Here is a 22,359-nt window from a genome sequence, read left to right on the forward strand (position 1 = left end):
TTAAAAGATAAACCTAATAAAGGTTAAAAATAAAAATAATAAAATTGAAAACAAAAAATAGAAGAAAGGAAATCTACAATCTGGTTATTTTAAATGATCATTAATACAGACTAACCTCATATGATCCTAATTCAGAAAATAGAAAGCAAAGGTCAACATACTAACAACTGGAAAAGAGCAAAACCAAACTCAACACACTGTAGTCAGTCTCAGAGCTTTAAATAGGTTCTGCAGTCTGAATGGCAGAGCCCAACATGTAAAGCGCCCACCTGACACCCCACTGCATCTCCAACATGCGTCTCAAACTCAGCATTTCTGAACCGAATTCCGGACATCGTTCCCCAGAACGCACGTGTCCCAGGTCCCGTCCTCCCAGGGAGGGCTACTCTGTGGACACTTCCTGCAGAGCTGTCCTTGATGTCTCTCTCTTTCTCTCACACCCACGTCCGACCGGTCAGCAAATCCTGTGGGCTTGTCCTCAAAATAGATCTAGAATCCAACCACTTACCACCCCCGTGGCTGCCACCAGCCGCGGGGTCTTCATAGCGGCCTCCGACCTGGTCCTGCTCCTGCCCTCTCTGCACGGCAGTCTGTCCCCAGCGCCCCGCAGGAGCCAGAGGCTGCCTCCCCTCTGAAGACCACCCTGGCACCCAGAGTCCCCTGACCCGGTCATTTCCTCTCCTGCTGCCCCACCCCGCCCAGCCCCCTCCACCTGGCCCCAGCCACACCGGCCTCCTGGACTCTCCTGCCTCAGGGTCCTCTCACCTGTCATGGGGATGCTCCGTCTCCAGCTGAGCTGACTTGTTCACTTCCTTCAGCTTTTTACTCAAAGGCGACCTTTCCCGAGGCCATCTGCGGCCACTCTACTTAAAATTCCAACACGCCCCAGACCCTTCAAGCCCCCTCCTTCTCTACTTTTTTTTCTTTTTCACACCTAGCACTGGAATGGAAACTCCAAAAAATGAAAGGCTTCTGCATCTGGCTTAGTGCCGTAGCCCAATGCCGCAGGCACTTCCCAGCGCATCTGGGCACTTGGTAAATATCTGTTGAGTGAATGGACCAGCAAATGACTGAATACAGAAGAGATGAAAAGAATATAAGAGAACTCTACATGCAGCTCTATAGAAACAAGTTAGAAAAGGCAACAAAATGGAAGATTTCCTAACAAAATATAATTTATAAAACTGGTCCAAGTTCTTTTCCTTTTTTAACTAGACGGGTTCACATTTTTATCTCACCTTTAAAGAACAGAAAATCTAGGTGTTATTTAAATTATTCCAAGCTATAGAAAAAGATTTTTTTAACTCTCCAATTCATTTTACAAAATCAGAAGACAAACTCTAGGTAAAACAGGAACGGAGGGAACTCACATGATAAACTTGAAAAAAATTGAACAAAATTCAGATCCACACATACAAGGGTCTCTTATGAACAAACACAAACAACCCAGTAGAAGATGTGCAGAGTATACGAAGAGTCACCAACAGCTAAATTTTAATGGGAAACAAACACTTAAAAAGAGGTTCAAAATCACCAGTAGTGAGTGAAGTGAGAATTAAAGTCCCCGTGAAATACCACTCTGTAATCATTCAATTACCCTCAGACTGGTAACAGTCAAAGTAGCTGCAACATCCAGGCGGGACGAGGGCCGACGTCTTCCTGCCCTGTTGGTGGGTGTGAATTCACAGCCCTTCTGGAGAGCAGTGTGGCGGCAGCCCTGAAGGTGCCAACACACCCCTCACCTCAGCAGCCCAGCTCCTGGGAACCCATCCCGCGAGGGACAGAAAGCACTGGTGAGGAAGGACAGATGTTTATAGGATTTGGGGGGCGGCTGATTACCTGACAGTGAATCCACACCACGGAACACCACACAGCTACTTACAAGAGCGAACTCAAATCAGACCAACTGCTGGGGAGGGGTTTCCAAGAGGCACTGATGAAAAAAATTTGTATGGAACTATTTCTGTAACATGAAAAGACCCCAAAACTCTACAACATGTATATGTGCCTGTGTGTGCGCGCGCGCGCACACGCGCATGCGCGCGCACACGTGTGAGTGTTATCGAGAAACAAGGAAGGGTAAACCCCAAGCTATTAACATGGGTTTACTGGGGACAAAGAAGGGGAAAGTGTAAACAAACAGATAAACAAATACACAAATGACTTATTAGAGAGGTCTGTATATAAACATAACAATATAATGGGAAGCAGCTCTTCCAACTCGAGTCCACTCAGGATCGCTGGAGAGCAAGGAGGTCTGTGCATGAAAAGCTGTCATTGCCAAGCACTGGCCCCCCTCCCACACTGCCGAAGGTGGAGACCCAGGGCTGAGCCCCCCTTTGCCGCAGAATGCACAATGACAGGGCATTTAGCGCAAAGAGGCCTAGCACTTCTGGTGCCAGACTTCTGGTACCAAGCTGAGAGGAGGTACTAAAACGATAAAAGATAAAAGAACCAGGTTCCCCTTTTACTGTTTGAGAAGCAGGGGATGAAGCCAAGGCCTCAGAGGCAGCAGACCCAAGGAACATGGGAGAGACACAGGGTTTAGAAGAGAGATGGCAAGACACTTTCCATCCCTACAGAGTCAGTGACACACGCAGCCTCCGGCCTTGGGATGTGCCCAAGGGCTCCACGTCCACACAGGACGGCAGAGCCAAGAGCAGGCAGCAGCCAGCAGTGTGCTGAAACGCATGAGCGTGAGGCCGGAGCAAAAAGGGGCTTCCAGGAGCTGTGCACGCAGCCCACCCCAAGGGCTGGCCCCAGGCGGAAATCCCAGTACCAGGGCGCTGTACTTCCTACTGTCGGGTGGACGCACACGGGGCTGGCTTACTTGGGGGTGTGGGCGGTAGGGAAGGAGGGAAGCCGAGGCGACAGGGAGGGAGGGGGCGCGCATTCCGCACGCAGTCACAGGCCCACCGAGACTCACCCACAGCACAGAGGTCTGCAAAACGGTCCTCCCCCTCCTCCGCGTGGATCAGGTCGTTCCGGCTCTTCTTGGTGGCTGCTCTCTTCAACACTGCTTTAAACAAAGGGTGGGAGGGGGCGGCATGAGTCCGGGCCTCCAGATGACCTGCCTCGGGGCTGGGTGGTGCCCTTGTGGGCGGTGCCAGGAACCGGCAGCCTTTCCAGATCTCTCCTGAAGCTGAGGCTAAGGGAAGGCAGGACGATGCCTGGCCCCCATGGGCCCCTCTCGGTCTTCAGAGCAAAAGGGACAAAGGGATTTTGAGGTTGGGTCCTGCCTGTCCTTCTCTCCACGATGATGCCCACAGGGAAGGCCTGGCTACCATGGAGACCAGGAAACCTCCATGTGGGACAGGGACAGGGCTGCAGCCGGCTGCCCCAACGGCCCACACTCCAAGGCCAGGTGAGACCAGAGAGGTCAGGTCAAGGCCGCAGAGGGGCCAGCACAGACTGCTCAAGACCCCAGGTGTGGGCCCAGGTGTGGCCCCAGGTGTGGGCCCAGGTGAGGCCGCAACATGCGTGGCCATGCTGTCTGGCCCTGTCCTGAGCAGCAGGTGTGAAGAGAGAGCAGCCTTCCTGCCACCGGGGCTGTGCTGGCCCCCGTCCCTGCCCCCGTGGCCCCAGGCTGTGCTAGGGGTCTTTCTACAGCAATCTGGGGGCATCTCCCTGAGCCCTGCGGACAGATACAGCTTGGATTAAACCAGCACTTTTCAAGCTTGTAGAAGCAGCGCTGTCCAACAGAACTTTCTATGATGACTTGAAACGGGCCGAGACTGAGGAGCTGGACTTTCACTTTTGTTTCACTGTAACATACGCACCTGCAAGCTCACACTGTCACGTGTCAGCTGTCAGCGGCCACGCTGGAAAACCCAGCTCTCAGCACAGGCTCCCGTGACCCCCAGGCTGAGCCCACTGCCCGCGATGCCCACTCTGGTCCATGGCACGCAGCCCCCCAGGAGCGGGCAGCTGACCCTCCCAGCGCCTGCCTCCAGAAAGGCCCCGCCCAGGACCATGGTAAGCGACCAACGTGCAGGCACCTGTCTGAGCAGAGGGCATCATGCTTCACATGCAAGCGTGCACACGTGTCACTGCCCGCCCAGCCACCAAAGCCCCGTGGCCAGGCAAGGAGTGCGCACAGCGGTCACCTACCATCGAGAGGGGACTTCTCCTCTGCGTTCTTGTCCTCCTCGGCCAGCATAACTTCCTCTGTGAGTGAGACACAGCCTCAGGCCAGAGCCCTCCTGTCCCCACCCCTGACCAGGGCTCGTCCCCCAGGAACACAGCAGGAAGGAGGTGAGACCCTGCCTTCTCGGCCCTCACGCTTCCCGAAGCCGGCAGGGCCCGTGGCTGAGCTTGTCCCACCGACACACACTCCTTGATGGGGCCCACAGACAGCGCCCTGGGAAGAGGGCCTGGCTTGCTCCACCTCACAAGTCGCCCTCCCGAGGGCAGCCCCCGCCCCAGGTGAGCTCGGTCCTGGGAGGGTCCGGGGAGGAGGAGCCAGCAAAGGCCAGGCCAGGAGCACCACGCAGCCCTGTCCTCACCGGCCTTGAAGATCCACTCCAGGTACCCGTTGAGCTCCCGCTCGATCTGCTGCTGCCGGCGGAGCTTCAGAAAGGCCCGGCGGTTCTCCACCCGCTCGCGCTCCTTGGCGAACTCCCTGTGATGGGTGAGGCCGCAGCAGGAAGCAGAGCAGGTGGGTGTGAGCATGCCCCCAGGCTCCCCGTGTGCGGCCAGAGGCACAGGGACTCAGGAGGAGGCCAGGACGGGGGAAGCAGGCCACGGGCCACCCCTCCGGGTACCTCCATCACCCGGCCTTTCCCCGCCTCCCCAGCACTTAACAGGCCCAGGTGAGCCCTCCCTCCTCAGGCTCCTGCAGCTCGTAGGGACAGCGCCTCCGCGCCCAGAGAGGGGCTCCAGAGGGCAGGGACAATTCCACCTCCCCCTGGCCTAGAGCAGGCCTGGGCATGCACCCTCCGAGTGCCGGGCCCTGTCATCTGGACAGACGCGCTACAGAGAGCTTCTGGACAACAATCCCCCAGAGCAGAGCTTCCACTTTGTTTCTTCTGCTGGTTCAGACCCAGAGCCTTTGCTAGAAGGAGGGACGGGCAGGCACTGGATCGGCTCAGGGCAGCCAGAGATGACAGGGAGACATTCTAGAATCACCCAGGTCCTCAGCAAACCACTGAGGCTCTCCTGCCCTCCTGGGCCCCCAGCACCACAGCCCGTCTCCCAGCCAAGCTTAGAAGTCAGGAGGCTCAAAAGGCCGGAAGGAAGCCATTCACACACACGGGCACAAGAGCGCGTGCCCGCGCACAGACCTTAGCTCAGGTCCCCAGAGGGCAGGCAGGCACACCCTCAGGGCAAAACAGCTATGCCTGTTCTCTGCCGGGCGAGCGAGCGGCTGTCTCTCCCGCAGGAGAAGCAGCTTCTGGGCTTGGCAGAGGGGGCGGGCCCGGCAGGCCTGGCTCCTGTCACGCAGCCACGGTGAGAGGGAGAGCTTGGCTCCGACCAGGATGGACCCCAAGCCTGAGACTGGTGTCCACCAGGGCCTGAGCTGCTGCAACCCTGGCAATGAGAGGAGACGGCTCCCACCTGGACCTCTCACCAAGTCCGGAATCTGCAGGAACGCGGCGCCCCTCGCGGTCTCCCCACCAGGCCAGCGCCATCAACCACACCGGAGGGCAGGAGGGCCTGGGGGTGGCAGTGGGGCGTGACCATACTGCCCGGTTGGCCGAGAGCTGCCAGCAGAAACTCGCTGCAGTGACCAAGGCCTGGCCGCCGGGCAGCCACTGCTCAGGAGGTGGCTGGCTGTGGCCCGCCCTCCCCAGGCTTTGGCCCCACTGGGAGGAAGAGCTGCGAGAGGAACCACCGATTCTGCTTCTCTGGGCACTGGGAGGGTGAGAGCCCGGGGCGTGGCGGGGAGCAAGGCTGAACCAGCTCCAGGCTGGCCGGTCGGCAGCCCTCCTCCAGATGGGCACATGTCGTGTGCTGACCACTGGCCTGAGGGGCCGCGCAGTCTCCAGCCTCCCCAAGGCTGGCAGAGAACCCTGGGGCCCCGCTGCTGGAGCTGGAGGCCAGAGGGAGGGCTCAGCTGAGCTCATTAGGAAAATCAGCCCGTATCGGCTGGTCCCCAGAGGCAAGGATGCCCGCAGCTTGGGGCAGGGCTGGGAAACACAAAGTTCGGGGCCCCTCACCCAGTCTCCGCTGCTACCCCTGCTTCTTTCTCACGTTCTCCGGAGTAAGCTTGAGCAGGGCCCACTCGTGTCCCGCCAGCCTCCCCGCCACACGGCCCAGCACGGGGCCCGCCCTCCTCACGAGTCTGGCCCCCGGCCAAACTCCCACATCTAGCAGCCCCAGCTCTGAGCATCGCAGACACCACACCCTCTGTGCCTCCGCCCCAACAATTCTCTGCCTGGGAGACGCTCCCCTCTCCTTTGCCAAGCTCATTCCTGGTCCCCTCTGGGCCTCAGCGGAGCTGCCCCTTCCCCAGGAGCCTTCTCTGAGCCCCAGGCCTCCCTTGGCTTCCCCATCCCAGCTCGGACCACAGCTCCCCCCGCCGCCCCGACTAGGAGTTCTCATCGGCCCCCTGTGCCGTGGGCCTGCCTGCTCCCGGCGGAGGTGCTTACAAAGACACACTGCTAACAGTCAGAGTCTCACAGGAGGGGCCGAGGCAGGAACACGTGCCAGAGCCAGGGCACAGAGCCCTTAGGCCCAGCCACTGTCCTCTCTGCGGCTGTTCCTTTCCAGACCAATATGATAGCTGCCCCCTGAGTCACGACCTCAGGAGCCTTGGGCCTGAGCAGGAATCTTCAAGGCGGGTGGAATGGAAACTTTCCCCTCCAGCCCTACAGGGAATCTGATGCTCGGGTGGGGGCAGGGAGGCAGGCCAGCCCAATGCCCTCTCCCTCTGTCTACACAGCTTCCTCGGCCCCAGACAAGGGCAGGAGCCCCAAATACGAGCCCTGGTTGTTCCCTGAAGCCAACAGCACTTCCTTGGTCCTCGGCCCGATGCAGGACAGGAGGGCACTATGGGCCACAGGTGTGCTACACCTCACTACCCATGTAGGTAGGAAGCACCTTTCTCCAGGAGGGACCCCAGCGCTGCATTCTCCCTTGTCTTCTGCTGGAGGTCAGCAGGGACAGGTGACCAGAGAGGCGAGGCAAGCCAGGGGTCAGGGCTGGGCTGGAGACCCAAGGCCGCTCCATTCCTTCTCCAGTGTCACACAGAAGGGCTCTCTTGTCCCCAGGGCTGCTCAGAAACCGCACCACGAACCCAGATAAGAGGCAGCAGCAGCCCCTCCCCTGACTCAGAGGCCGGGGTGAAGGCCAAGAGCTAGGGGTAAGGAGGCCAGGGCCAGGGACCACCAAGGGAGAGGTCAGAATGGCAGCACCAAGGACAGGCTGGCTAGAGCTCAGGACGCTGGGAGTGACCGTCCCGGGCCAGGCCGAGCCTCGCCTCCCCCACCACACAGGCCGTGTCCAGTCCCATCCGCCCCTCCCCGGCCTGCGAACACAGAGGTAGCACACAGCCGCATGGCCTCTTACCCCGAGAGCACGCCCAGCACCAGGTTGAGCATGAAGAAGGAGCCGATGATGATGAGGGGCAGGAAGTAGAGCCAGTTCCAGGTGTTGCCAGCCGCATCGTTGGTCTGGAAGCAAGAGGAGATGTGCAGGACGGTGGGCAGGACAGAGCCCTGGCCACAGAAGCTCCCCGGCCCTTCTCACACACCGGCAGAGTCCGAGTGCAGGCGGGTCCAGACAGGTAATCCAGGCAGGACCCACCATCACGCCTGCCTGCCCTTGCCCCACAGAGCCCCCCTCTGGGGCTGGGGCCCCCAAAGGACCCAGGAGCTTCATGCTCCTTGAAAAGGAGCCCAGGAGTAGCCCCAGGGGGCCAAGGGCTGCCCCAGGTATCCCGCCTGGACACCTCCCCTCTGCTTCCCAGGCTGCTGGACACACCAGGCAGCTCCAAAGACATTGCTCCTTTGTGAAGCCCACGGACCCCAAGGCCCAAGTCTGATCTTCTTTTTGTCTCCTGCAGTTTCCACAGCTCAGAGCAGTAAGTCCTGTGCCGCATTCCCCCGTCAACGGCAAGCCCACAGGTCCCCAGGGAAGAGCTGGGCCTAAGACAGAACCCAGCACCAGGGCCTGGTCTAAATAACCAAATGCAAAAGGTCTTCCCAGACCTTTTGATTTTTAGAGCACAGCCCACAGAAGGGTGAGGCCCTCTGAGTCCAATTCATTTCCACTGCTGTTTTGTTCTCAGGGGCCCCCCGTCGACCCAGCTGAGAGGGATGGAGAGCCTCTTTCTCCCCGCGAGTCTGGCGCTAGAAGTGAACCAAGAGGGGTGGGTGTTGTGGGCAGGTGACCACCCGGCCCCTCTGCTCCTCTCTTCAGAGGAGGCTCACAAGCCAAGGGCCAGGGCCCTGAGCAGGAGAGAGGCAGGAAGACGGCCTGGCACTGCCCTGAGGCTGGGGCTGATCTCCAGTGCTGCTGTCGGAATTCCTGCCCTCCAGCGTCTGCTGGCCTAGGCAGATTTGCGGACTCTACCCCTGCAAGTCCTGAGTCCCCTGGACTGCCTGCCACTTGTGGCTTCTGATTCCCGGACACTGATTCCAGGCTGGCCGCTGAGACCCCCGGGCCTTGACCAGAATAGACACTCAGACCCCCAGCTCTACGTCTGCCAGTGTTCCCAGACCACACCTCTGCCAGCCCCACATGCAACTCCGACCAACGGGCTAAGATGGCCACCAAAGCCGCCCATCTCCCCGAAGGGCACCCTCAAAACCTGCCTCCTTCTGGGAAAAAGGAGAGATGTGCTGCCGCGGCCCCAGCTCCCCTCACCTACTCGAGGACTTGGCTCCTGCAGTCTCCCTCTGATGGACCGTTCCCATCAGTAGCCAAAGCAAAAACAAGACAAAACAAACAAGGACTCGCACTTCTGGGAAGATGGAGTGGACATACTCTTCCCTATTTCTCCCATTGAGGACAACTAACAGCCTGGACATTACATCTAGAGCAAATATATATTTCACAGAAGACTCTGAAAAGTGGAGAAAAGAAAGCAGATGAGCTGGGACCTCTGGACCCATGGTGAGTTCCCTGTGTTTTTGCTTTGCTTTTGCCTCATATATCCCAGACCTGGGGCTTTTAAAGCCTACAACCTGGAAATGCCAAGAGACACAGACAAAAAATACACCAAAAGCCAGCACTCTCTCTCTCTAACCAAAGGGCCAGGAAGGGGGGCAAGGCAGACAATAACTGCACTACTCCAGCCAAACAGGGCGGAAAAAAACTGTGGTGAAACTTCCATCCCTGCCAGCAAAGACCCAGGAGGGAGCCTAGGCGACCACCTTCCCCAGACTGTAATGAGGTAACCAACCTCCCCACACTCCCAAACCACAGAGACGTCAGAGAACGACAAGCAGGGAGGTGGGACGTCCTCCTCGACAGATGGTTGATGAGGCCCCCATCCCACCCCACCTCTGTGGTATCAGTGGAGACACACGGGGACCCGGGACTTCCACCCCCACGTGACAGTAATAAGACACACCACCCCCTCCCCACTAAGGTGCTGCCAGAAAGTCAGACTTTCACCACCACCCAGTACCGAGGCCACACCCCCACCCACCCACATAGTGGGCAGAGACCACGTGGAGAGCAGAAACGAGGTACACAAAACCTTCCCAACCAGGTAAGTATCCTAGAGGCAAGTGGGGAGCCAGAACTACCATCCCACTCAGCAGTATGGAGAAGACCCCCACAGTGTGTCAACAGAGGCCAGGTGGGGAAACTTTCCAGCCTTCTACTCCCACCTTGCAGTAGCAAGGAAGCAACCCCTGCTTCCAGTGACAGAATGGTCAGAGGAAGCCAGCTGAAACAGAGGGCTTAAGTCAGATCCAGGGTCCCAGGACACAATGCCAAAAATGTCCAGCTTTCAACTGACATTCACTTGCCATACCAAGAACCAGGAGGAACACAGACTGAACGAAAACAGACAATTGACAGATGCTGCGATGGTTAATTCTACGCGTCAACTTGACTGGGCCATGCGGTGCCCAGATATCTAGCCAAACGTTATTCTGGGTGGTTCTGCAAGTGTGTTTTTGGATGATAAAGTAAAGCAGATTGCCCTCCATAATGTGGTGGACCACGTACAATCAGTTGAAGGCCTGAACAGAACAACAAACTGACCCTCTTCCAAGTAAGAGAAAATTCTCTATAAGAGAATTCAGACTTCATCTGTACCATTGGCACTATTGGGTCTCCAACTACTGGCTTTCAGACTAAAACTGCACCATAGCATCTCCTGGGTCTTGAGCCTGCCAGCCCAAGTTTACTGCAGATTTGCACTTGCCAGCCTCCATAATCACATGAGCCAATTCCTAATAATAAATCTCTTTTTTTTTTTTATCTCTCTCTGTCTCACACACACACATCACACACACATGCTATTGGTTTTATTTCTCTGGAGAACCCTGCCTGATATAGATTGCCAACACTAAGATGACAGAGATGATAGAAGTATCTGACAAAGATTTTAAAGCAGCCACCATAAAAATGTTTCAGAGGGTAATTGTATACACACTTGAAACACATGAAAAAATAGAAAGTCTCAACAAAGAAATAGTATCACCAAATAAATAAAAGATACAAAGAAGAACAAAATGGAAAATTTAGAACTGAAAAATACAATAATCAAAATTAAAATCTCAATGGAAGGGCACAACAACAGAATAAAGACAACAAAGGAAAGAATCAGTAAGTGGTAAAAGAGAATAATAGAAATTATCCAATCTAAAAGAGAGAGAGAAAATAGACTTAAAAAACAAAAATCAAACAAGTAAGAAAAAACAGAGCAGAGCCTCAAGAACCTAGGGAACTATGAGAGAATATTTGACATTCCTGTTTCAGAGTAGCAGAGTACAGGAGAAAGAAGAGAAGGCTGAACAGTATTCAAAGAAATGATAGCTGAAAAACTCCCAAATTTGGCAAGAGACATAAACCTACAGATTCAAGAAGCTGAGTGACTACCATACAGAATAAACTCAAAGAAATCCACACGACATTTCATTGTCAAACCACGGGGAACTAAAGGTAAATTAAAACTCTTGAAAGTGGCAAGAGAAAAAGGGCACCTTACTTACAAAGGGAAACAATTCAAAAGATTTCTCATCATAAAGTATGGAGGTCAGAATGAAGTGGCACAATACTTTTCAGGTTCTGAGAGAAAAAAATACTGTCAACAGACACCTACACCCATCAAAAATATCCTTCAGGGATGAAGGGAACATCAAGACATTCTCATAATAAAAACAGGGAAACTGGGAGAATCTGTCACCCGCAGATCTACCCTAAGAGAATGACTAACGAAAGTCTCTAAGCAGAAAGGAAATGATTAAAAAAGGAATTGTTAACCATTAGGAAGGAAGAAAGAACAATGAAAAGAGTAAAAATAGGGGTAAATAGATTTTATTTGTCCTTTTGAGTTTCCTAAATCATGTTTGACAGTGGAAGCAAAACTTATAACACGCTATGATGTGGTTATAAACATATGTAGAGGAAATGTTTAAGATAATTGTCTTATAAATGGGGGAGGGTAAAGAGATATAAAGAAGGTAGGGTGTATATACTTCACTTGAGCTGGTACAATTATGACACCAGTAGACTGGAATAAGATATAGAGCAACCACTAAGACCAAACAGAGATATACTCAAAAACAACTAGATAAATCAAAATGGAATTTTTTCAAAAGTTCAAGTAATACACAAGAAGGTAGGAAAAAGAAAACAAAGAAACAAAAAACAGAACAAACAGTAAACAAAAAATAAATAAATAAAATGGCAGATGTGAGCTCTAACATATCAATAATTACATCACATGTAAATGGTCTGAATACACCAATTAAAAGACAAAGATTGGCTAGTGACTTTAAAAACATGACCCACCTATGTTTTATCTATAAGAAATTCACTTCAAATATAAGAATTTAGGTAGGTTGAAAGTGAAATATGGAAAAAGAAGTATCATATAAACATAAATCAAATTAAAACTGTAGTGGCTATATTAATATCAGAAAATAAATATCAGACAAAGTAGACATCAGAACAAAAAAAATTTCACTAGAGACACAGAGGAACATATACAGGTTTCCCCCACTATTTGAAAGCAGTGCGTTCCTGTGAAACCTTTCCTAAGCCACAAAGGCATAAAGCGAAGAAACAATCACCATAGGACACATCAGCTAACACATACAGAAAATAAGATAAAACACAGATGCTCACAGATACAACAGAGCTATGGCAATATGATGCTGAGACGCTGAGTGTAGCTCCCAGGGAAGGAGCTTGGCAGTGCCACTCTTGCTGCTTGGGGTGCACACTGCCTTTAGAATGGCTCACCGTAAAGGAAATGTTGAACACTATTTTCTCTTTTCACCTTTTTCATAAAAGCGTAAATCTTCCACGGATTTCTTTTGGTTAGTGGAAACAGGTATTAATGTAGGTCTTTCATAAAAGTGAAGTGGCATTAAGAGAACTTTTGAAAAGTGGGGGATACATTATAACGATAAAAGGGTAAATTCATCAAGAAGACATAGCAATTCTAAATGTGTACATGCCTAACAAATGAGCTATAACATAAGTGAAGCAAAAACTGAGAGAACTGAAAGGAGAAACAGACAAATGCACAATTATAGCTGGAAACTTCAACACCTCTCTCTCAAAAATTGATAAGACAACTAGACAGAAAATCAGCAAGGATATAAAAGAGCTCACCATCATCCAACAGGGTGTATAATTGACATTTATACACATAATACACAATAACACATTATATACACATTCTTTTCAAGTGTCCACAAGACATATATGAAAACAGACCATATCCTGAGCCATAAAACAAGTCTCAATAAATTTAAAAGAACTGAATTTTTTTCAAATTTAGTGTATCCTCTAACCATAATAGAATCAAACCAGAGACAAATAACAGAAATACAATAGAAAACTCTCCAAACACAAAGTAAACAAACAATTCTAAATAATCCATGGATCAAAGAGGAAGTCTCAAGGGAAATTTAAAAATACATTGAACTGAATGAAAATGAAAATACAAGATATCAAATTTGAAAGACACAGCTAAAGCAGTTCTAAAAAGGAAATTTATAGCACTAAGTACATACATTACAAAAGAGGGAAAGTCTCAAATCACTAATCTAAACTTCCACCACAAGCAAAGGAAGAGCAAAACAAATCAAGTAGAAGAAAGTAAACAGTAAAGATAAAAGCAGAAATCAACAAAGTTGAAAATGCAAACAATAGAAAAAATCAATTTTTGAAAAAGTTTGTTCTTTGAAAAAAGTTAAATTGACATACCTCTGGCAATACTGACTAAGAAAAAAAGAGAAAAGACACAACTTATCAATATCAATAATGAAACAGGGGATTTCACTACAGGACCAACAAACATCAAAAGGATAATGAAGGATTACTGCAAACAACTCTCTATACATTTGACAACATGGATGAAATGGATCAATTTCTCCAAAAACACAAACTACTACAACTCACCCAATACAAAATAGGTAAATAGTCCAATAACTATTGAGGAAAGTGATATTGTGATTTTAAAACTTCCCCTACAAAAGGACAGACACATTGGTCAATGAAATAGAATTGATGATCTATAAATACACCCTTACATTTATGATGAGTTGATTTTTTTAACAAGGGTGCCAAGCCAATTCAATGGGGAAAGGATAGTCTTTTCAACAAATGGTGCTGGGACAAGTGGATATCCACAGGCCAAAGAATGAAATTGGATCCCTACCTCACGCCATATACAAAAATTAAATCAAAATGGATCATAGACCTAAATATTACCAGCCAAAATGAGAAAACACAGGAGTAAATTTTCATGACTTTGATTAGGTAATGGACTCTTAGATACTACACCAAAAGTACAAAGTGAAAACAAAAACAGAAAAAAATGGACTTCATCAAAATAAAAATCTTTTTTACTTCAAATGATACCATCAAGAAAGTGAAATGATAACACACATAATGTGAGAAAATATTTGCAAATAATCTGAAATATCTGGTAAGAGTCTAGTGTCCATAATATAAAAAGAAACCTTGTAGGTCAATAATAAAATGACAAATAACCCAATTTTTAAATGGGCAAAGGATATGAATACATATTTCTCCAAAGAAGATATATAAATGGTGCCATAAGCATATAAAAGATGCTCTACATCATAAGTCATTAGGGAAATGCAAATCAAAGGTAAAATTAAATACCACTTCACTCTATGGTTGGTTGATTAAAATTAAATTGTAATTTTACTAGGATGATTAAAATTAAAAAGATAGACAACAAGTGTTGGTGAGGATGTGGACAATTTGGAACACTTGTGCATTCCTGGTGGGGATGTAAAGTGTTGCAACCACTTTGGAAACCAGTTTGGCAGTTCTTCAAAAGGTTAAATATGGAGTTACCATATGACCCAGAAATTCCACTCCTAGGTGTACACCTAAGAGAAATGAAAACATATTCCACACAAAAATTTGTACACAAATGTTTATAGCAGGATTATTCATAATGTAAAAAAATGGAAACAACCCAAATGTCCATCAACCAATGAAATACAAACAAAAGATGGTATATCCACACAATGGAATCATCTTTGATAATAAAAGCAATGAAATACTGATACTTGCTACAACATGGATGGACCTTAGAAACACAAATCCCACATATTGTATGAGTCCATTTGTATGAAATGTCTGGAATAGGCGAATATAAAGAGAAAGAAATATATTAGTGGTTCCGGAGGCTGGGGATGGAGGAATGGGAAGTGACTACTAATGGGTACAGGGTTTCTTTTTTGGTTGATGAAAATCTTCAAAGATGAGTAATGGTAATGGTTGCACAGTCCTGTGCACATACAAAAAGCACTGAGCCATTCACCACTTTGTGAATTTCATGGTAGGTGAATAAAAAAAGTGTGATATGAAAAAATAAAAATAAAAGAAATCTCTAGGCCCAGATTATAGAATTCTACCAAACATTTAAAAAATAATTAACGCCACTTACGCACAGTCTCTTCTAGAAAGACAGAAGAGGAGTAATTACTTCTCAATTCATTTTATAAAGCTTGTGTTACCCTGAAAACAAAACCAGGCAAAGATAGTAAAAAGAAGGAAAGAAAGAAAGAAGGAAAGAAAGAAAGAAGGAAAGAAAGAAAGAAAGAAAGAAGGAAGGAAAGAAAGAAGGAAGAAAGGAGAGAGAGGGAGGGAGGAAGGAAGGGAGGAAGCAGGGAGGGGAAGGGGAGGGAGGGAGGGCGGAGAGAGAGCATATGCACCTCAACCTAAACCTCACACTTTATACAAAAATTAACTCAAGATGGATCACAGACTTACATATAAAATAATAAAACTTTTAGAAAAAAATATAGGAGAAAATATTTAAGATTTAGGACTAGGCAAAGAGTTCTTAGATTTGATGCCAAAAGCCCAATCCACAAAAGGAACAATTGATAAACTGGACTTTATTAACATTAAAAACGCTGGTTCTTTCACAGACCAGGTGAGGAGTATGAAAAGACAAGCTACTGACTAGTAGAAAACATTTGCAAACCACACATCTGACAAAGAACTAGAATGTATCTAGAATATATAAAAACTCTACAGTGAAAGAACAATCCAGACCATGAGCAAAAGATATGAAGAGACATTTCACTGAAGAAGACCCACAAACGGCAAATACGTCTGAAAAGATGCTTAACATCATCAGCCATTAGGACGTGCACTGAGATACGTCTCTACACACTGTCAGGATGGCTGAAGTTAAAAACACCAAATACCAGTGAGGATGCAGAAAAACTAGATTATTCATACACTGCTGGTGGGGATGCAAAAGAATACAGGCCTCTGGAAAAGCATTTATTTCTTAAAGAACTAAACACGCAACTACTATACAACCCAGAAATTGCACCCTTGAGCATTTAACCCAGAGAAAACTTACATCTGCACAAAACCTGCCCACAAATGTGCTGAGCAACTTTATTCCTGATAACCCTGAACAGAGACAACACAGACGTCCGTTAACAGGTGAGTATTAAACACTGCAGTCCACCCACACCTGGAGCACCACTCAGCAACAGAAAGGAAGAAACTGCTGGCACACAGAATAATCCGGATGCAGCTCCAGAGTATTATGCGGAGTGGAAAATAGCCAATACCCGAAGGTCACATAGGGAACGGTTTCATCTGCATAACATTCTCGAAACGGCAAAATTATCAACGCGGCACAAAGATCAGTGGCTACCAGGCGCGAAGGCAGGAGAGAAGTGGGCGTGGCTATAAAAGAGCGGCACAGCATCCCTTGTGATGGAACGTCCTGTGCCTTGACTGTAGCAGTGTCGCTGCCCTGGTTCCGGCAGCTCCTAGTTCTGCAGGTTGTTACCGTTACAGGAAAAGGGCAAAGCATACAAGGGCTCTCTCTGCATTATTTCTTACAACTGCATTTGAACCTACAATTCATTAAAAAAAAAAAAAAGCCAATTCCCACATCTCCCTGCACTTACCTCCTCTTGCCCTCCTCCACTTCACAGGGAAACCCCCTGAACGAGATGACTATACTTGCCGTCCTCACTTCCATACCTCCTGCCTTTAACCTATACATTCCAAGGTTTTATCCCCACTGCCGAAACGCTCTTGTCTAGTTTACCAACAGCGCCTGCGACCTCTCAGCAACAGCTGATCTGGTCGGTCACTTTCTGGAAACTCTCTTTGCTCTGCTCCCAAGACGCAGCACACTTGCAGTGCTGTCCCTACTCCCCGCAAGTCCCCGCCTCGCTCTCTTTTGCTGGATCCTTCTTTCCTACTTGATTTCTGAATGTTGGAATTCTCCTGACAGCCAAAGGTTCAGACAAGGCTCCGTCTGTAGCCTTCTTTGCTTCTCCATCCACACATCCACACCCAAGCGATCTCATCCTCTCCCATAATTTTAAGCATCATCCATGACTTCAAACCCTCAGCCCTGCTGTCTCCCCTGAACCCCCTCTCATATACCCAACTGTACACTCAGCATCTCCACTTGGATGAAACAGTTGTCCAAGGCTTTCCAGGGCCAAAGCAGGGTTCTCAGTTTCCACCATGACTCTCTGCTAAAACAAAAATCCACAGTTACCTTGCTCCCCATTCTCCCCTTCTCAATACAAGGCACCACCTTTCCCAACGGCTCCAGTCACACTATCTTTGATTCTTCTTTCTTTCACATTAAACATCACATCCAACCAATGAGCAGGTTGTGTCTGCACTAACTTCAAAACGGAGCCTTTGCACCTACGTATCTGAACGCGCCTTCCTCGGATCTTTACGAAACTAGTGCAATGAACAGATGCAGAACCACATGTATGTAACCATAAGCCCACATTATTTACCTCCTACGGTTCCTCTTGTCAGCTACAAATTGGCGCTCGCCATTGTCACTTGCCAGCTGCCTCTACAAGGCGTAAATCATGTGCTGCTGCGGCTGCTGCCTTGCAACAGCCCCTGAAACGCTGAACAGAGGCGCTCTGGGCTCTGGGTGACACTGGCAGAACAGGTCTTCCGATAGATGGATATTTTCAGGAGACAATTTTATGAGCCCAGTTCTTGTATCTCCTCGTATCTAGACAAGCACTCAAATCCTTCACGGCGACGTCTGCTCCTCATGACTGGCAGTGACATGCACGAGACGAGCAGAAACCTTCTACAAAAAATAATGCTTGACTGCATGCACTCCCCCTTCACCCAGATCACATCTATACTGACCTTCCTCCCTGCCTCTGTGGAGCCGTTTCTCAGAGCGATCTGGGATGCTGTCTCCCGGGTTGCAGCCCTCATTTTGCCCCAAATAAAACTTAACGCGCAGCTCTCACGTTGTGCATTTTTTTTTTTTTTTTTTTTTTTTTTTTTTGTGCATTTTTTTAAGTCGACACTGAACGTAGACATAGCCCGGGATGGAAACGTGGATCGGTCCTGTGACTGTTCTGACAACTCTGGGTAACAGAAAATTCTACAGCCACCTCAAGTATAAAACACAATTAAGGGTCCCGGCCCCGCTGACGTGCTTCACACTGAGAATATCTTCTCTCCTCAGCCGGCCCGCACAGCTGGCTGTTCGCAAAGGGAGAGGACGGTGTGGCCCCTCTCTGCTCCCGACGCCACACACCCTTCCTCCTTCCTGGGTCACTGGCCTCAACGCTGTCGAAGCCAGGCGGCACTGCTGTGTGCTCAGACCTCTCAGACCAGGCGGCACTGCTGTGTGTTCTTCCAGGACCCCATCTGACCACACTTTTCAAAACCCAGACAGACCACTTCTCCTCCAGGCTGAGGACCCACCCGCCCACTACCGCCAGTGTTTTACCAGTCGGTCTCTGCGTCTCTCTCGAGACGCCCCCTCATTCCCTCCAGCCAGGACTTAAAAGGGCCCTGGCTTCTCCCCAGACTGCAGATGTGCTCACCTGCCCCACCAGCCCCGCTGCGGCAGGCCTATGGCTCCAGCCCTTGAAGGCACGTCGCTCGGGCTCCGTCAAGGAGCATATGTCTGAGGGGACCACGAACGTCCCTCTCACTGGGCGGGGGGAGTGGCAGGCTCGCCCTCCAAAGAATCCTCTTCCAAAGTCCTGTCTGATCCCCTGCAACCAGCCCTGTTATCCCTCAGTGTGGAGGATGGATCCAACAGTTCTTGGCCAGCGGCTCTGGGCACCAGCCTCACGACCCACGCCCGTCACTGCGTTGCCCGTCACTGCGTCCCGGTGCCCCGCCACCAGACTCTGCGGCACCGTGCCATCGCGTCTGCCCGTCTGGCTCCCAGACCCCACCAGGCCTTGCTTTCCCAGCGCCCCCTGACCTGTCGCCCCTGCCCCTCGTCCGCCTTTGTTTTCTTCACAGCAGCTTGCCATTACCAGGCCCTTATTTACTGAAGGCCTCCTGCCACCAATGTGCCTGCAGCATCTGCACCCAGTGGGTCCCCTGGAAATATGTGTCGGGTGAGCCTCTGTGGCCCCTCCTGACCGGCACCTCCTGCCCCGAGGTCTGGCTCCTGCCCACCCCTCCCCTGGGGGCACAGGCCTACCAGGCTGAGTCACCTGGCCAAGCCCCACGGCACGAAGGGCTGTGGAGACCTGCTCACGCGGCGCCCCGCTCGGGCGCCCTGGCAGGGACGCGGCCCACTCCAGCTGTGCTGAGGGCTCGTCTTTGTGGAGGTTGCTCCTGGATCGGCTGTAGGGAGAGAACAGCCAAGCTCCTCGTCACCGCCCTTGTCTCCATTCCTCTTTTCCTCGATCAAACGAGACCGTCACCAGACGCAACTCCCGCTCCAAGGAGGGCTCTGGCTTAGTGGACCTCAGGCTGGCTCCTCCTGAACTCGCCCTCTGCCATCCGCCTGCTCAGTCAGCACTTACCGAGCGCCTGCTGGATTTCCAGCCCTGAGACCCACAGGGGCGGAGAGCAGAGGGCCCCAGGCTGTCCCTTTCCTCCTGCCCACCTTCAAGCCAGAAGCGTGTGGTTGCTCCGGGGGCTGGTGGCCCAAGCCCCACCCTCAGCGCACAAGTGACAGGTTCAAAGTGAAGTACCTCACACTCTAGGACACCCCCTCCACAGCCCCCGAGCACAACACACCCTCTGGCTACCAAAACACAGCAGTCCACCAGCCAGACCTGCCAAACTTCCTGTTTCAAGTGCACCTTCTTTCTCTACTTCCACTAACTTAATTATTTTCACGCCCACAGCTCACAGGACTCTAGGGGGTAGAAGGTAACTCTGTAGGAGTGAGGGGGTCATCATATAAAAAGAAAAGAGAGAGGTCTGCCCAGGAGTCGATGGCAGGTCCCCCAAGAAGAGCCGCAGGTGGAGGGGAGGCGGGAGCGAGATGGGTCACCAGGAAGCCCCCGAGGGCCTTACACCCAACTTCTGTCACAGGCACCAACCCCCAGACTGCCCTACACTGCTGGGACGGGCTGGCATCCTAACGACAGGGAACACTGGAGGAAAGAGAACCAGGTAGACTTAGTGGGAAGGAAACAAAGGTACACGACACCCGTTCCCACCACCAGGACCCTGGCGCAGTCAGGGAAGCTTCCCTGCGCTCAGCCCTGCTCCTCCCCTGTTCACCAGGCAGCCACCTGCTGCCTCGGGCCGAGGGCCAGCTGGCTAGCTTCTCCGAGCCTCTCTCCCATCGTCTACGAGCTCACAGGGACAAAGCTCTTCACGCAGTGGGCCATCGTCAGCAGCGGCGGCAGGAGCACCTTCTCTGGAACTTTCTTTTCTGACCTCCACCACCTGGCCCTCAGCTTTACTCTCATAAGAAAAGCTGTCCCGGAGACTCCAGGACCCGGGTCAGTGGCCCCGAGGCGGAGCTGCCTGAAGGAGCCTGTGTTCCATCCTGTGGGGCGAGGAGGGAGCCTGGGGCTGAACAGAAGCTCCGCGTCAGCGGGGCCCCAGCAGCTTTAGGGCCAAGACAGAACTCACGTTGTAGAGGATGTCGGTCCAGCCCTCCATAGTGATGCACTGGAACACCGTCAGGACGGCGAACAGGATGTTGTCAAAGTTGGTGATGCCGAAGTTGGGTCCCGGCCAGTACTCCCGGCACTCAGTGTCACCCTCACACAGCCGGGCTGGGGCCTCCTTGCCACAGGGGAAGTCGCCCACCGGCTCTGCGTCTGCGAGGAGAAGAAGGGAGCAAAGCTGAGCTCAGAGGCACCGCGTTCTCCACCCCCTGCTGGGACTGTGGGCCCCAGAGACCTCATCACAGTGGGACAGGAATCAGGCACCGAGGGAAACTCTCCCTGCCGCTCCTGCACCTGCGCCGGCTCTGTCCCCGTGCCTACGGTCTGCCCCCTGCCACCCTCAGACCCACCCTCTCAGAAACTGCTGGTCGACCTCTCCTTCCCCACTAGAACTGCCCATCACTATGTAAACGTGCTGAGGACTCATTCATCTTAAAACCAAAAACAACAGACTCCTAGCCTCCGACTCTCCCTACCAGCAACACCCTGATTCTCCCTCACAGCCAGACCTCCACCCAGACTCCCTCGACGGCAGATCTGCCTGTCACGCTGGAGCCAGAGCCAAGCAGGACTCAGCACTGAGGTCTCGGTGCTCATCAGGCAGGTCGACCAACACGGGCCCAGAGCGTGGCCGGGCTTCAGGGCCCAGTCCTCACGGCACTGGCCCCAGCAAAGGGGACAAGCTCCTGCTGGCCTGCAGTCTAGCCGGCAGCCAGGGACCGCACAGAGAGACGTTAAAGAAATCGCAGAAAACCAGGGCTAATCTCTGGGATAAGGGGGCAAGCAGCACATGTTAATCCCTCCACTCCCAAAATCCTGACGAAAGGATAGAAAACACTATTTAAAAAAACAAATGTATGACCACACATGGAAAATCCCTCCTATCAACACAGGAGAAATTTTGAGGAATTGCTAGGATGGAAAGCAAATGCTCCCAGGCTTAGAAGGCAAAACTGAGGATCACACAAGTTTATTCCTTTCCCTCCAAATACCTTAACAAATGCTCATAAAGAAGACCAGGAAGCCATTGTCTGTCTAGGTGTAAATAATCACATTCTCTGTAAATTATGACAGTTTTCTTTCCTCCTTTCACATTCTTGACAGGGTGCTTTTTCTTGCCTCACGTTACTGGCCGCGACCACCAAGGCTACGTGGACCAGAAGTGACCATGTGTGTCTTTATCTTGTTCTTGACCTTAAAGGGAAAGCTCACAAAACTTATGACAAAGTATGATGTTTGCAGGGAATTTTAGGGAGTTTAAGAAAATTCCCCTTTATTTCCACTTTGATAAGAGGTTTTTTTTAATTATGAATGATTTAAACTTCAATAAAAACTTTTTCTGCATTTATTGAGATGATCACACAGGTTTTCTCCTTTAACGTGTTTGTAGCTCAAGACACAAACCTTGGACTTCCCTGGTGGCGCAGTGGTGAAGAATCTGCCTGCCAATTCAGGGGACATGGGTTCGAGCCCTGGTCCAGGAAGATCCCACATGCCGTGGAGCAACTAAGCCCGTGCGCCACAGCTACTGAGCCTGCGCTCTAGAGCCTGTAAGCCACAACTACGGAGCCTGCATGCTGCAACTAATGAAGCCCGCACGCCTAGAGCCCGTGCTCCACAACAAGAGAAGCCACCTCAATGAGAAGCCCGCGCACCGCAACGAAGCGTAGCCCCTGCTCGCCGCAACTAGAGAAAGCCCGCGCGCAGCAACAAAGACCCAATGCGGGCAAAAAAAAAAAAAAAAAAGACACAAACCTTAGTGTCACCCTTAACTCTTCCCTTTCTCTTACTCCACGTACAATTGCCCAGAAAACCCAGTTGGCTCAGCAGGCCTCAATGC

General features: G+C 50.9%; 1 protein-coding gene across 1 annotated transcript in view; it reads right to left on the minus strand.

Annotated features, from left to right (window-relative positions):
• Positions 1 to 22,359, minus strand: part of CACNA1B (calcium voltage-gated channel subunit alpha1 B) — a gene marked incomplete at both ends in the record, with an annotated part of 159,300 nt that overhangs the window by 94,159 nt on the left and 42,782 nt on the right. Inside the window, 5 exons of the mRNA XM_082656260.1 lie at positions 2,927 to 3,019; positions 4,111 to 4,167; positions 4,506 to 4,621; positions 7,510 to 7,613; positions 20,482 to 20,672. Of these exons, the coding sequence (XP_082512386.1) occupies positions 2,927 to 3,019; positions 4,111 to 4,167; positions 4,506 to 4,621; positions 7,510 to 7,613; positions 20,482 to 20,672 (561 nt within the window). The remainder of the gene's footprint in view (positions 1 to 2,926; positions 3,020 to 4,110; positions 4,168 to 4,505; positions 4,622 to 7,509; positions 7,614 to 20,481; positions 20,673 to 22,359) is intronic.

Source organism: Grampus griseus (genome assembly GCF_964374135.1).
Source record: "Grampus griseus genome assembly, chromosome: 6".
Classification (NCBI taxonomy): Eukaryota; Metazoa; Chordata; class Mammalia; order Artiodactyla; family Delphinidae; genus Grampus; species Grampus griseus.